This window comes from Mustela erminea, chromosome 18, assembly GCF_009829155.1.
Source record: "Mustela erminea isolate mMusErm1 chromosome 18, mMusErm1.Pri, whole genome shotgun sequence".
NCBI lineage: Eukaryota > Metazoa > Chordata > Mammalia > Carnivora > Mustelidae > Mustela > Mustela erminea.
The window spans coordinates 23529045-23543089 of record NC_045631.1 but is presented as its reverse complement, the minus strand read 5'-3'; the positions used below and the strand labels follow the sequence as shown (position 1 = coordinate 23543089).

The 14045-nt window shown below is 53.4% G+C and overlaps 2 protein-coding genes across 2 annotated transcripts; one reads left to right on the top strand and one right to left on the bottom strand.

Annotated features, from left to right (window-relative positions):
- The first annotated feature begins 4932 nt into the window (after positions 1 to 4932).
- Positions 4933 to 7956, top strand: CCL1 (C-C motif chemokine ligand 1). Its single transcript, XM_032322890.1, has 3 exons — positions 4933 to 5046; positions 6260 to 6371; positions 7540 to 7956. Exons 1-3 carry the CDS (start codon positions 4971 to 4973, stop codon positions 7640 to 7642), a joined length of 291 nt encoding a protein of 96 aa, XP_032178781.1. The 5' UTR covers positions 4933 to 4970; the 3' UTR covers positions 7643 to 7956.
- Positions 7957 to 9492: 1536 nt separating this feature from the next.
- Positions 9493 to 11414, bottom strand: LOC116578247 (C-C motif chemokine 13-like). Its single transcript, XM_032322338.1, has 3 exons — positions 11161 to 11414; positions 10481 to 10595; positions 9493 to 10081 (listed from the first exon to the last, which is right to left on the bottom strand). Exons 1-3 carry the CDS (start codon positions 11234 to 11236, stop codon positions 9976 to 9978), a joined length of 297 nt encoding a protein of 98 aa, XP_032178229.1. The 5' UTR covers positions 11237 to 11414; the 3' UTR covers positions 9493 to 9975.
- Positions 11415 to 14045: the final 2631 nt, after the last annotated feature.

The following is a 14045-nucleotide window of genomic DNA, read 5'->3' as shown; positions in this document are numbered from 1 at the left end:
GAGCTCTTGTCAGCTCTGTAGCTCAGCCAATGTGGACTCACTTGAAAAGCCAGTGACGGTCCCTGCGGTGACATTCTTCGGGCACCCTGGGTTTGCCTGCCGCTGTGAGAGAAGTTTGATGTCTCCTTCATGTGGTCCCCTAGAGCCAGAAGACAGGCCCCCTGAAAAGAACAGAAGTGTTGAATGTTGGAGAGAAATAGGGGTTGAGGGAACCTTGACAGAGGGAGAGAAGTCCTGGAAAACACCAGACAAGAGGGCGCCTGGGTGGCTCAGTCAGTTAGGTGTGTCTGCCTTCGGCTCAGGTCATGATCTCAGGGTCCCAGGATCAGGCTCCACATCGGGCTCCCTGCTCAGTGGGGTGACTGCTTCCTCCTCTCTCCCTCTGCCTGCTGCTCTCCCTGCTTGTGCTCTCTCTCTTTCTGTCAATTAAATAAATAAAATCTAAAGGAAAGAAAATACCAGACGATGCTTTGGACAAAGCATTTGAACTCCATTTGGGTCCTGTGGGGCCATGCTGTGGGCTGGCCTCCTGCTTGCAGGACAAGTTAGGGCTGGTGCAGGGCTGGGGGCCAGAGAGGGTGTTCTGCTCATGTGGGTGACCCCAGAAAGTTTGGCTGGGTGTCGGGCAGCACCAGCTGGAAGGGAAAGGGACCAGGAAGCTGCTCGGGGCAGGGAGGTGTTGGTAGCACCAGGGGCATGGGATGAAGCCTCAGACACTAGGTCTCCTTTGGAGGATTTACAACCTACCGTAAATCTGCCTCCCCGAGCGAGCTGGAAGCCTCACGAGGGCAGAGCCGGCCTCTGCCTTGTGTCCGCGTATCGCCAGGAGCTCGTGCACAGCAGGTGTCTCACAATGATTTCGAATGATTCAAATTCCGTTTCTTTTCCTCTCTCTTCCTTCCCCTTTCCTTCTTTTTCTCCCTCCCTTCCTTTCTTCCTCCTCTGTTCCAAGACCAGGGGAGAAATCTCATGTAATCCTTCAAATAGCTCAAAGTTAGGTTAAGGTGTTGGGAGCTCGTCTTCAAAATAATGGGGGCGGTTTGTACCCGTCCAGCTGGCAGCACATTTCATAATCATGGAAATAAGGCTCAGGAGCATTAAGTTCCTTGCCCAAGGTCACACAGCTAATAAAAGGCAGGGCTGAGATCTGACCCAGTTATCTTAGAATCCATAACATGCTTCTTCCTAAGTGAGGAAACTGAGAAGACTTGGCCCCAAAGAGGGACAATGCTGAGCCAGGATCTCTGCAGCCGCGGGGCTGGACAAAGGACTTGTCCCCGTGGGCTTCTGTGTCCTGGTCAGTGGGGATGAGGCTGAAGTGTACAAGCAGGCAGGGCCAGGCTCCAGTCCGGTCAAGGCCACTCCTGGACGGCCTGGCGGAAACGATCCATACCGGCTGAGCTCTGTTTGGTCTCTAAGTGTCCTCAGTCAACAGGCAGCTACTTCATAAAAGATAACTAATAAGAGGGGCGCCTAGGTGGCCCAGTGGGTTAAAACCTCTGCCTTTGGCTCAGGTCATGATCCCAGGGTCCTGGGATCGAACCCCGCATCGGGCTCTCTGCTCAGTGGGGAGCCTGCTTCCCCCTCTCTCTCTGCCTACTTGTGATCTCTCTCGGTCAAATAAATAGGTAATTTAGATAATAGATAACTAATAAGAAAACCTTCCTACAGGCACTTCCAATGGTTTTCAAACCTCTCTTTAGAAATGTTTACATGGCGGGGCGCCTGGGTGGCTCAGTGGTTTGGGCTGCTGCCTTCGGCTCGGGTCATGATCTCAGGGTCCTGGGATCGAGCCCCGCATCGGGCTCCCTGCTCCGCAGGAAGCCTGCTTCCCTCTCTCTCTCTCTCTGCCTGCCTCTCTGCCTACTTGTGATCTCTGTCTGTCAAATAAATAAATAAAATTTAAAAAAAAAAAAAAAGAAATGTTTACATGGCTTAGAGTAACTGGTTCAGTGTTTGTGCTCAGTATTTCTTGTCTACTAAAGCCTCCTTGGCCCCTGGTCCCCATCCCAGGCAGGGACAAGCATGGTTTATTGAGTTATTCCTTGGTGCTTGCCTTGGTGCAGGCCTACAACAGATATCCAGCTGGGGTGTGGGTGATGGCCCCGTGGAGTGCCAGGTGTCTATCTATGTCTTTGGGGCCTCCAGCCTGTCCTCCCAGTGCTGCGGGGAAGGGGAGGGAATGATTAACTGTGTCTGTTCCTCTGTTCCCCTGGGCTCACAGTGGCCCCAGTGAGGGAGAGGAAGAAAAGGAAGTTTCTGGAGGGGCAGCCCCGTCCCCTTCGTGAGTGGGCCAGGCAGCATGCCTGCGAGGAAGGGAAGAGAGAGGAATTTCCTGGGGCACTAGCTGCTTCTCTCAGTGTCCCAAGTGAGTCCGAAAGCCCTCGGGTTACGTAGTCACAGTCGATGCGTGTATCTCCCGTCTCCCCCGAGACCTGCAGAAACGAAGGTAAAGGAATTCAAATGCGCCCGTTTGCAAGAACAAGCAGACTCACGGAGCCGCAACAGCGGGTCAGTGATTTCTAGGAACTGAGGTACCTTATGGGGGTGGGCAGCAGCTGGCGGGATGCGTGGGACCTGGCCTGGAGCATCACATAGCTGTGGTCCTTGCTGGACGTGTGTTCTCAGAGGCGGCCACGTGTGGCGCTCACATGGTCAGATGGCTTCAGCGTCCGCTGTCCCTTCTCCACTACAAATTCTCTGTGTGCCCTTGGGCAGGCGCGTTGCTTCTTACCAAGGCTCCTTTTTTCTGCATCTATAAAATGGAGAGACCATACTGGATACATGATTCTTCTTGTGCTTGAATTTCCTGGAGGTGTGTTTTTTTTTGTTTTTTTTTGTTTTTTTTTTTTTTTTTTAACTCTGAACATGTATAGGCACATAAGATTTGATTCTGATTCTGAAATGGGGCCAGGACATTTGCGTTTGTTCTAAGGCTCTCCCAGGAAGCTTCAAAAGCCCCTGCTGCCTATGGTCTTCGAGGACCCATTCAGCTCTGACACGTTGGGATGCCCCCCTCACCCCACCCAGGTGTTAGTTTGGAGAATACTCTGGGGCCGGCGTGGGCTGGTGGCAGGGATATTAGGCCTTCCGGTGGGAGGTCTAGGCACAGGGGGCTTCAGAGGAGGCTGAGTGTGCTTCTGCTGGAGACAGCAGGAGGCTCTCTATGGACACTGTGGCATTTGGAAAGGGTAGAAGAGAGCCCTGGGAGGGAGACAGTGAGGAGGGCCTTGCAGGGGGAGGTCACATCCCCCTGCATCCCAGCAGTAGGAAAACCAGTGGCCTGTTGGGGGCGACGGAAATACTCCAACATGGAGACAGACATAGCACGAGGAGCCACCAACGTCCAGGTGAGGGACTTGGGTGCCCTCCCGTTGGCAATGGGGAGCCGTGCACACCCTTGAGCTGGGGAGTGCATGATCGGGGGGGTTAAGCCTCACCAACCCTCTGTTTACATCCCGCCTCATGATTTCATACATGCGTTCGCCCCAGCCACCCCTTCTGAAGCACCTACCGACGTATCATCATGCCAAGCCCGGCTCACAGTGTCTCGGTGAGCTGCCTGCTTCACAGCTATAGAGGCACAGGCCTTTCCTGCCATCTCCCCACCCAACTCACTCTCCTGACCCCAGGATCCGGCTCTGCCTGGCATCTCCGAGGGAGTGGGCTCCCTCCGTGCCTCCCCGCCTGTACACAAGCCCCCTCCTCTGGTGGCAGGCCCCTTTCCCCTTCAGCCCACCTGCAGGATGTAAGGTTTTACAGGCGAGATACACAGGACACCAGGCGAGATGGGCACAAGGCAAGGTTTATTAAAGGCGCCCTCTGGCGAGTTTCCCGGACTCAAGAGAGGAGAGTCGGGGAAGTGGCACCTGGGAGGGGGTCGAGTGGGTCTTTTATTTGGGTTAAGACAGGGCATAGGTTCACAGCCATCTAAGGTAAGGTATTTGTGATTGAAGGATAGGGGGAGACCTGATGTTCCTGTTTCCTACACAGGTATTGGTTGACTTATGGCGACGTGTCCTCCGCATACGTCCTTCCGGCGGGAGAGTCATGGGTAAAGGAAGAGGGCGGCCTGGAAGATGACGGCCCGCCACCATTTTTATCGTTCCTCTGGCATTCCCGGAGCCGCCGACCCGACCCAACCAACACAGGAGGCTCTGCTCGGGGAGGGGGAGCGTTCCCCTGGGAGGCCTCTCTGGTGCTCCTAGGCCGCTCCCTGTCCTCCCCCGGCCCCTCCAGATGGTGTATCCGCCACTCATCTTACACGGGGTGGCTTTTACTTGTGACTCTGTGAATCCAAAGGCAGCGGCCCAAGGTCAGGGGCTGCCTCTGAATGGTGGCTGTCTTTCCTGGGGCACGGTGCCAAGGGGCGTGGACTGCTTGAACAAATAGAAAAAGCAATGATCTGGCCTGGGCCCTGGACGTCGCGAATCTCAGTGAACTCATTTCAGCATCTCCTCGGGACACGTGTCCCTCTTTCCACCTTGCGGGGTATATGTGACTGCGGATATGTGAGTTTGGACAACAGCCGATCGGCTGACCTGGGATTCAACACAGGTATGCCTCAGCCCTGCCTTCCTCTCCTCTCGGGGCCAGCAGCTCCAGTCCAGGAGGGAAACACGTGGGGTCAGAGAAGCCACAGGCGACTTCCTGTCCCTTACTTCTCTCTGCTTCCCACTCAGGTGGGACAACTCCTACTCATTTTCTCAAGATCCTTATCTGCTCCCGCACTCGGAGAAGTTTCCCCATCTCTCTCACACCACCCAGGAAAGGTGGGGGAAGGAGTGTTCCATGTGGTCATCGGGCGTGAGTAAGTATCTCTCCTCCCTGTGACTTCCCCACCTCTGCATCAGGGCCTGGGAAACCCCACTCAGGTCTTCTAATAAAAGCTCCGGGCCCTACGGGATCGGTATTAGCTTCTCTAGACACATCGGGACCACTGCAAAGAGGTCTGACCCCCACTCTGCAGGATGAAGCTGGTCACCATGGCCCTGGCGTGCCTGCTGCTGGCTGGGCTGTGGCTTCCGGATGCGGACGGCAGGAGCAGTGAGTGTGGATGGAGTCACTTTGCTCCTCTGGGGGAGTGAGGGGGGTGGGGGTGGGGACAGACACCCAGGCAGGCACTCTGGGCTTGCGAGCAGGGGTCGCCCTGAACTCAGTGCCTTTGTCTCTCCTCCTCTGGGAAGAATTTCTCCTAAAGAGGGTGAATGGAGGATGTGGATGGGGTGCGGACAGAGGCCGGTGGGAGCAGGTGTCTGGTGAGCATAACGTCTGAGCTGCTGGCTCAGCTCAGGAGCAAAAGGGGGCCCTGCCTCGTCCAAGGAACTCCGAGGCCCTTTAGGACAACTTGGGAGGCTCGAGGTGCACAGGAAGGACTGGGTCTTGCCTCTACCCGGTGGCATGTAACAAGGAGAGCCTCATGTCAGGACTGGGACTGGAGCAGTGTGCTCATCACTGTCGGGCAAGTGTTGGGCCAGTGACTGCCTCTCCAACTGGGCATTCCTTGTTGGTAAAATGGGACTGACAATGCTGGACCTCAGGGCGCTCTAGAGAAGACGGACCTAATTCCAGGCACCTGTAAGACATTGTGCAAACAATAAAACTAGGAGGAAGGAATCAGGATTGAAATTCGAGTCTCTTGGGGGTGGGGTGTGGGGGAGAGAGTGCAAACCCGCACAGTGGGGGTGGGAGACCCGAACAGAGCTACAGGCCTGGGTAGAGACCATTCTAGAGAGGGTAGGAAGCCTGTTAGTTCCTGGAAGCTCTTTCCTTGTCCTTCCATCAGTTGGAACTCCTTGAGCAGTTCCTAATCTGGACCCAAAGCCACCAACCACAGTTGCCCCCACATGCACCACACTCACTGGGCCCCGCAGAGTGTGGAGTCCAGAGCTCTCGAACCCAAATATTGGACTAGAACCATGCACTCATAGTGGGACATCAGAACTGGAAGCACCTTTAGAAATCAGTTTAAAGAGTCTTATTTGACAGGCAGGAAGTCTGGGGCCCGGGCGAGGGCTCATCCTGTTGAAGACCACACAACTGGTTTGTGGGGAGCTTGGGATCTGAACCCGTGTTCTGACCCTCTGCCTACATACAGAACTAGGTTATGGATAACACAGCCACTGGGCGGTGCGTGGTCCCCAAGCCTGGGTCTGTCCCTGAAAGGGATTTTTTTTTTTTTTTTTTTAAACCACTGGGATGAGAGGATGAAGTCCACATTAAGAAACAGACGCAAAACATTTTTGTGCTTCTCTTCCAGTACATGTGTCATCCTCCAACTGTTGCTTCGTCTTTGTGGAGAAAAGGATTCCCCAGCATATAATCCAGTGTTACAAACCCACCAGCTCCTCCTGCTTCCACAAGGGTCTAATGTGAGTGCTCCTACTGTGTCAGCGTGACTCCCCCCTCCAGAGAGCAACCAACCCTCCTGGAATTAGAAAGGCAGACGCTAGATGGCGCTGTTCCACCAGGTTCAGGTTTCTAAACCTGGAGAGAAGCCGCCAAAATCTGGGTGCAGAGCCCAGCATGGGCGCTAGCGGGGGCGCGGCGCCTCGTAGCAGGTGCCAGGAAAGATACCTACCGTCTCCCCTGCCCCATGCTACTGCAATAACTTTAGTTTCTCGGAACCCCAGGGAGCTGAGTATTATATCTTAATATTTCATGCCCAGAAGAAGAAATGGCTTAAAGGGTCTAGGAATTACTGTGCAGTGGGAAAACGAGGGGGTCACAATTAGTTTCTGCTTCCAGATTTGCCAACCCCGAGTGTTGGGTGACCTTGGGCAGGTGATTCTTCAGCACCTCATTATCTGGGTACTCCTCTGCACTCCTTATCTGTGAAGTGGAGTAAAGATGAAAGCTGGGTCACAGGGTCATTACAAAGTTAGAGGGAGGTGGCTTACCCCTACTGTTCCTATCCATAAAGCATTCGTGTGTATTACCTTGGCTAGCCCTCGGGGGGCACCCTTTTACATTATCATGAACACCGAAGTTCAGGGAAATAGATTTGTCTGCGGTCACCCAGATAATTAAAGTTAGAATTGGTCTATAGTTTGGTTGGACAGTCGCCAAGTTAAAGGGGTGGGCAGGTCAGAAAATAAATACACACACACACACACGCACACTCACAGTGAATCTAAAGCAACGAGTGAGGGTTCCAGATGGACACAGACACATGGAAAGATGGATCGAGGGCCCTCGGAGATATTCTAGGAGGGAAATTTCCATACTAGCTAATCCTGAGTGTCTGCAGCCTTTACCCTACCTGAATACAATGAATCACACTCTCCAGAAAAGGGAGAAATTCAATTTAATAAACTCTCCCTGAAGCTTGGGTGTTCCTCCCAGCCTATCCCTCCCATGCGCCCCCCAGGTCTCCTGCAGTGCCTTCATTTTACAGACCCAGAACAAGCAGCTTGTTCTTCATTTTACAGACCCAGAACAAGGGGCATCCTCAGGGCTGGGGGGAGGGGGTTGGGAATGTGTGTGGCAGCCCAGGGGCAAATCATGTGACCCAGCTCCCCCTCTGTTCTTTGCCCACAGAATCAAGCTGAAGGGCGGCCGAGAGACGTGTGTCTCAGACTCAGCCGCATGGGTTAAGCGTTATTTAAAAACTGCAAAACCGTGCTGGGTGAAGCGAACGTGAGAGGGTTTCTTTCCACCCTGGACTCTGAAGATGGCATGACTTCCCCTGTCTCCCCAGCCCCACACCCCACCCCGGTTCTTCTGCCCAGCTTTGCCGGGTCACAGGGGGTCTGCTCAGTCCTGATAAGCTATGTTGTTGCACTTTATACATTTAAATGCCAGAATCTTCAATCCATGCTTCCCTGGGCTTTTTGGATCCCACAGGGATTTCAGGGTATAAACTTGACTGGCAGTGAGAAGATGGGGCCAAGGGGCTGGTGGCCACGGGGGGATGGGAGATATGTTGGTACTGATGCCAAAAAAAACCTGACTTCTTGTTCCCGAGAACCAATAAATGGCTTACACGTCTCAGCTGACTGGCTTTGTCTTTTGCGGGCTGGGTGGGAATGAACGCTTGGTCAGGGCCATGATAAAGATTCTCGGCTTCCCCTGACAGCAGCAGAGGGCACGGTGAATCAGAAAGTGGGAACTCAGGGTTGGGGTTCCAGAAGCCACAGCTGCTGTAGCTGGAGGGGACCTTGTGAGGTCAACCATCTGTAAGATGTTGCTGGCCCTATTTCATAGATGAGGTGCCTGACAGTTGGTGAGGGACAAAGATGGGCCTGAGGACACAGAGCTAGTCAGATCTGGTGTTAGAGCCCAGGACTCCTGTCTCTGGGACCGGAAAGCTCTCTTGTGTCCCAAGTTGCCCAGTGATGGCCTGACACAGCATTAGGGGTGCAGGGGTGGGGTGGGGACACTCTGTCCACCAGGCAGATCCTGCAAAGTTGTTCAGCTGACCTCTTCTTGTCCAGGCCTGAGTGGATCCTAGGTCTTACAGAAATGCCAGCCCAGCTCACATGCAGGAGGGAGGCAGCCCGGGGGAGACCTGGAGAACCGTTTGCCAACATCTGGGAAGCAGAGACCCCACCCTCATGAAGGGGTAACCAAAAACTCCGACGTGCCCCCAGGGAGAACAGCTAGCGGGAGATGTGATTTGCTGATTGCCTAGAATCTCAGGATTGGCCCCCTTTAGAAGACCAGCTCAGTGGCTTTGGTGGGAGAAGTTGCCGTGTACTGTCCTAGAAGAGGCGTCTCTCCTTTCCCCAACATTGCACGTGTCACAGGTCTGGTCTGTCCTTCAGCTGCCTCTTGCCTTCTGCGCCGCCCCACGACCGCCCTGCTTCCTCCTCTTCCCTCTCGCTGGGACCACTGTGGAACAGTGAGCTGTGCTCAGCTCCCCCTAGCTAACTCCATCCGACCCGCGGCCCCAGACCACTCTGCCTGGCCTGCTGCTGCCCTCCACCCTCCGACGGTCTCAGGACTGACTCCAAACTCCACACCTTGCTGCTGCAATTCCTCTACAACCACACCTCCAGTTTCCTCTCTAAAGGACTCTACCTTTTCTGTTCTGGAAGCCAAACTCTGACCATAGGGCATATTCACTCCAGGCCCTCTTTCCTGCCTTTCCATCCTGGGCCTTTTCTAGAAGAATCTCTGTTATGACCGTGCCCTGGCATCCTCCCGGGTGGATGCTAACTAGGACTGTGTCATCTCACTTTCCCCCTCAAGGTCAGGTGCGTGTGGTGTCTGGATCACTTCAAGGACCTCTTGGAGCGGGGAGACACGGTGGCAGAGACCAGTTAGAAGCTGATGTTAGGGGCTGGAGTCATTGTTCTAGAACATGCTGGGCGGCAGGATTGGGTCCTCTGCAGCAGGCAAATGAGCCCAGGTCAGCCACCAACCACCAAAAAGGTCCGTCCTACAGCCTGTTCCTCCCGCGCCCTCTGCCAGCCACCTGCTACCCCGCCTTGGAGCGCTACTGGTTGAAAGCTACCCCCCCCCCCCAAGAAAACACCACTACAAGAGATTTTAAACACCATGTATTTTCTGCAAAAAGTCAACAATCCTTGGAATGGCATTCTCCTTTCTGTACTAACATATTTAGCTGAACCTCACATTCCCAAGGCCCTCCCCGCCCCGGATGGCAGTAGCCCTTCATCTCTGTGATTTGTAGGTACACGCAATGGCTGGGGAGTTGGGCGGGAGTCAGCCACACTGCCTGCAGCTTACGAGGGACAAAACCAGGGCTTAAGACAGGAAGCAACTGGCTCAAGGCCTTGCTTATATAAAAAAAAAATCCCCAATATTCAAAATAAACCCCAAACCAGCAACAATTCAAATAACATTAGATATTACTTAAGGCATAGTACATTTCTTGGCATCACAAAACAGAAAGCATCCTATTCGAAACCATAGTAAAATTAGTCCAGGGTCCAGCTGGGGAGTCTGGAAGAGGAAAAACAGTCGTCTGTTTTCTCATACTTGGCTGCGTCTTAGTGTGACTGGAAGAGTTCAAGTCCTCAGGACATGAGATTTTTGATTGAGATGTTTCACATAATCCTGGACCCACTTCTCCTTTGGGTCAGCACAGATAGCCTTGGCCAGTTTTGTGCTGAAGCTGTGGACGAAGGAGGGCTTCACGGTTAGGTGGAAATGAGGATTTTGCCCAAGAGATGCCTCACTCGACTCTTGAGCCCATCTGGTCCACCCGCTGCAGGAAAGGGATCCTCCCAGGGACAGGAGGAACTCGCGGTGTGCAAAGAAGGGGATCCTGGAGGTCATCCCTTTTCTCCGAGGCCCTGGAGAAGCTGGCCTGGCCTCGGCCAAAGCAACGTGGAGACTGGGAGCCCATCCTCTCTGGGCTCATTCATGATGCAATCATGGTTTGGTAAAATCTTAACCCCTGAGTATGGGATCCCAAATGGGACTGTCTTCTGGGGTGGAACTTCAGATCAGGGGGCATGGGCATGGGGTGGGGTGCGGTCAGGGAGGGGGTGAGCTGGGTTTTTCTACTTACATGACAGCCTCCCGGGGACAGTGGCTGCTGGTGATTCGATAGCCCTCCAGCTTCCGCAGGGGGATCTTCTTATTGTTAAATGTGAAACAGCAAGTGAATAGGGAGCTGAGGGAATCTAGAAATAATAAGGTCACAGAGAAAAAGCTAGTTTTTTATCAGCTTGAATGCAGCAGGAAGCGCCTATAGGGAAAGGAAAGAAAAGGAGAGGAGAGGAAAGGAGGAGAGAAAGAAGTAAGGGAAGGAAGGAAAGGAAAGGAAGGGAAAGGGGTCGACATGGATCTGATCCACCTCAGGTCCATCGTGCCTGCCCGGAGCCCTGAGACAGGGGGAGAGCAGGAATATCGTAGCAACGCATCGTTGCTGACCGGGGCAGGCCGGTGGGACAGGTCCAGGCTCTAGTGTTCTAGGTACAGAGTTTGGGCAGCTCAGCCAGGCTCAGAGAAAAGGCCCTGGGTTTGGAGTGTGCAGCTTAGGTTTCCCTCTGGCTCTGTAATGGCTGGAGGTGGGTGGGTGGGGTCTCTCCTGCCCTCAACTTGGCCTTCGGCTTCCCATCTTTTAAAATTAGACATGCACGTGATGTTCGGACGACTCCCACTGCTCGGATAGGCTCAGAAGGAGGGCATTTCAGCTTTGGGCTTGCTAGAAGGAGAAGAAAACAAACAAAAAAAAAGGGAGCTTACCTGGCTGGGCAGGAACCTGGGGACTGAAGGCGGCGGCCATGAGCAGCAGGCACAGAAGCGTAGCAGAGACCTTCATGTCGGCGGGAAGCAGGGAATGAGAGCTGGGAGTGTCTGGGCCGGTCTCGGCCTCTTTGCAGCAGGGAGGCTCTGCATGCCTTTTATAGGGAGCAGAGAGAGTAGGAGCTCCCAGAGGGATGTCTGCCTGGGCAGGGTCATGGTGTAGTTAAGATGCAGGGCGCTCCTGAATGTGCTGAGCTGGAGGTTGGCTACCCGAGTTTTCCAGGAATTTTAAGAAGGAAGCTGTGGGCTGCAGCCGGGTAGGCCCTGTTTCCTTCCAGCTGCCCCGGCCACAGAGCGGAAGCAGGAGCACAGATGGGCCACCACTCGCCACGGGTGTGATCCGAGGAGTCGTTCTGTGGCCTTGCTTTCCGCACAACCAGAGAGTGAGCGTGGCGTGAGGGTTTTACACTGGTGATGTGTTCGGTCCGGACCTGGTGCAACCCGTTACCCACATGGCCATTCGCGAGTAAAAAAGCTGAGGCGCGGGGACCCGAAGTCACCAGCCCAGAGCCTTGTGGGAAGTGAGTGATGGTGCCAGAAGAGAAAGCTGCTCTGTTTACATACGATCACCACGGCCTCCTCCGCTGTCTTGAGCGCAGAAGGCTTTGTCAGAGGGGTTTTATGTGGAGGTCTCATACTTGAGGTGAATCAAAGCCAACTTCTGAGGACAAGGGCTTAGTGTCCCCCTTCTGCCACTCAGGCCCAGGGGGCTATGGTTTGAAGCCCACTGATGTGTCCAGGCTCCTTGTTTTCTGGAAGGACCATGGGGTTTCTAGAGCTGTTTCCGGGAAGGGAATCGCAGGGTAGAGCAGAGCGGGCTCTTTGCTTCTGTGCCTGCCTCCTGCTTTTCCCCTGCAAGGAACGTGTAGCTGAGCTAGAGCTTGGTGAGGGGATCCCCCATGGCCCCAGTGGGAGGGGGAAAGGCCTTGGACTGCAGGAGACTGCCTGGAAAGCCACTTGGCCTGAGTGTCCTTTCCCCATGCTTCCTCCTGGCTCCCAGACTCTGCTTACATTCTGCACCTGCCTGGAATACTTTCCCCTTGGCTTTCTAGTCTAGAGGCCTTTCCCCTCTAACAAAACAAGTCCAGTGAGGGTAAAAGCACAGGAATAAAGAGCTAGGACAATGCTCTCCAGAGACTGACCTTGGAAAAATGCAAAAAGCACAGGTCACCCTAGCAGGACAAAGGAAGAAGGTGTTACCACAGAGCCCCTACACGCCAGAAGGAATATCAGACCCTTAGGCCAATAAATTTAATTTAGATGAAATGGACGGTTTCCTAAAAAAATATAACTTACCAGACTGCCAAAGAAAAATGGAAAAAAAAAAAAGAGTAATTCTAAAACTACTGAAAAATGGAATCAGTCATTGAAAATCCTCTCATAAAACATCCTCCAGCTCCAAAGGCTTTAATAGCTAGTTCCTTCAAGCATTCCAAAAACTAATAATTCCAGTCTTACACAATTTGTTCCCGAGAAAATCAAAAGAGTGTGCACTCCAACACATGTTACGAGTCTTACGTAACTTTGACACAAACACTTGGTAAGAGCGGCATGAGACTTTCCCTCCAGGCATACATTCCATTCTTGTCCATCCTCTTCTCTGGCCCAGGAAGCCGACCTGTGTGGATTACATCCCAGCGAGACTGCGGGTCTTTTGGGTCCGGCCTGGGCTTGGGCACTAGGGAGCCCCTCGGGGTGTGAGAGAGAGGGAAGAGTAAGGTGAGGAGTCGATCTCTTTGCTGCCTCTCCTGGGCATCAGCTTGGATGCAGCCTTCATCCAATGGCTTTCATTTCTCTCCTGGGGGGCATTGCCTGAACTTTGGTCCTTGGTTCTAGGGGCAGTGCCCCCGCTGTTTCTAGCCTCAGGGTACTAAAACACCGCTTTGGTATCTCCACACTCAGCCTGCATCTTGCTAAATGACCTCTTTATCAGTCCATTCCCAGGTCATACAAATTTAAGTGTAACCTGTTCCTTACTCGGACCCTGACTGGCATAGGTTTGGACCGAGGACCAGAACCGGTTCCGGGAAATGGTCCTTCCACATGGGATTCTGGGACTGGGTTGCTCATACATTTTGGAAGCATCATAAAAGCATCTGTTGGCAGCGTGGTGACTTAAATCATCATGGGTGTGGCAGACCATGTTCTAACAAGCCCGCTGGTGATTCTGCTGTGCACCCAAGTTTGAGAATCACGGAGTTACAGCATACCTGTGGCCATCTCTGATCTCTAGCAAAGCCACCAGAGAACCTGACAAGGGATGTGTCTGCTGGAACTCCCTGGGCAGTGCAGTTAGTGGATGGCTGAACTGCTTGAGCCTTTGGACTCCTTCCTAACATCCCAGGAAGTCCCAGCATTAGAGCCTTGTTAGCTGCAGTCTTCCTTTTATGCCTAGCCTCTGATCAGCCCATCTAACCGAGTGTTAACTTCGCTTATGGGTACTTGTACCAACACACCGAATCCCGAATTTTCAGCAAGGACGCCTACATCGACGAGTGGGACCACCTGAGCCTTGAGTGTTATTCTCGCTTGTAGCCAGTCCTATACATGCACCCTGAACTTTCCTCCAAATTGAGCGGGTGAAGGGACATCTAAACCCTCCTGGCTATCAGGACGTCTGTCTGTCCTTCCCTCTGCTTCAGCACCTGGTATATCTCATTAGGAGACTGTTTAGGAGCCTGGGATCTGAAGTCAGCCAGGAAGGCTTCAAATCCTATATCCACCATGGTACTGGTGGATATATGTGACTTGGGGCACATTGCTTACCTCTCTGAGCCTCTAGGAGGAAGCTGATGGTTAACTGTTACCTTGTTGTGATGTCGGAG

What these genes read in the sequence shown, in the direction of transcription:
- CCL1 (XM_032322890.1), top strand. Translation starts at nt 4,971, where the DNA reads ATGAAGCTGGTCACCATGGCCCTGGCGTGCCTGCTGCTGGCTGGGCTG. An exon ending in GGATGCGGACGGCAGGAGCA is followed by an intron (nt 5,047 to 6,259) that starts GTGAGTGTGGAT and finishes CTTCTCTTCCAG; the next exon opens with TACATGTGTCATCCTCCAAC. An exon ending in TGCTTCCACAAGGGTCTAAT is followed by an intron (nt 6,372 to 7,539) that starts GTGAGTGCTCCT and finishes CTTTGCCCACAG; the next exon opens with AATCAAGCTGAAGGGCGGCC.
- LOC116578247 (XM_032322338.1), bottom strand. Translation starts at nt 11,236, where the DNA reads ATGAAGGTCTCTGCTACGCTTCTGTGCCTGCTGCTCATGGCCGCCGCC. An exon ending in CCAGGTTCCTGCCCAGCCAG is followed by an intron (nt 10,596 to 11,160) that starts GTAAGCTCCCTT and finishes TATTATTTCTAG; the next exon opens with ATTCCCTCAGCTCCCTATTC. An exon ending in TGTCCCCGGGAGGCTGTCAT is followed by an intron (nt 10,082 to 10,480) that starts GTAAGTAGAAAA and finishes CTTCGTCCACAG; the next exon opens with CTTCAGCACAAAACTGGCCA.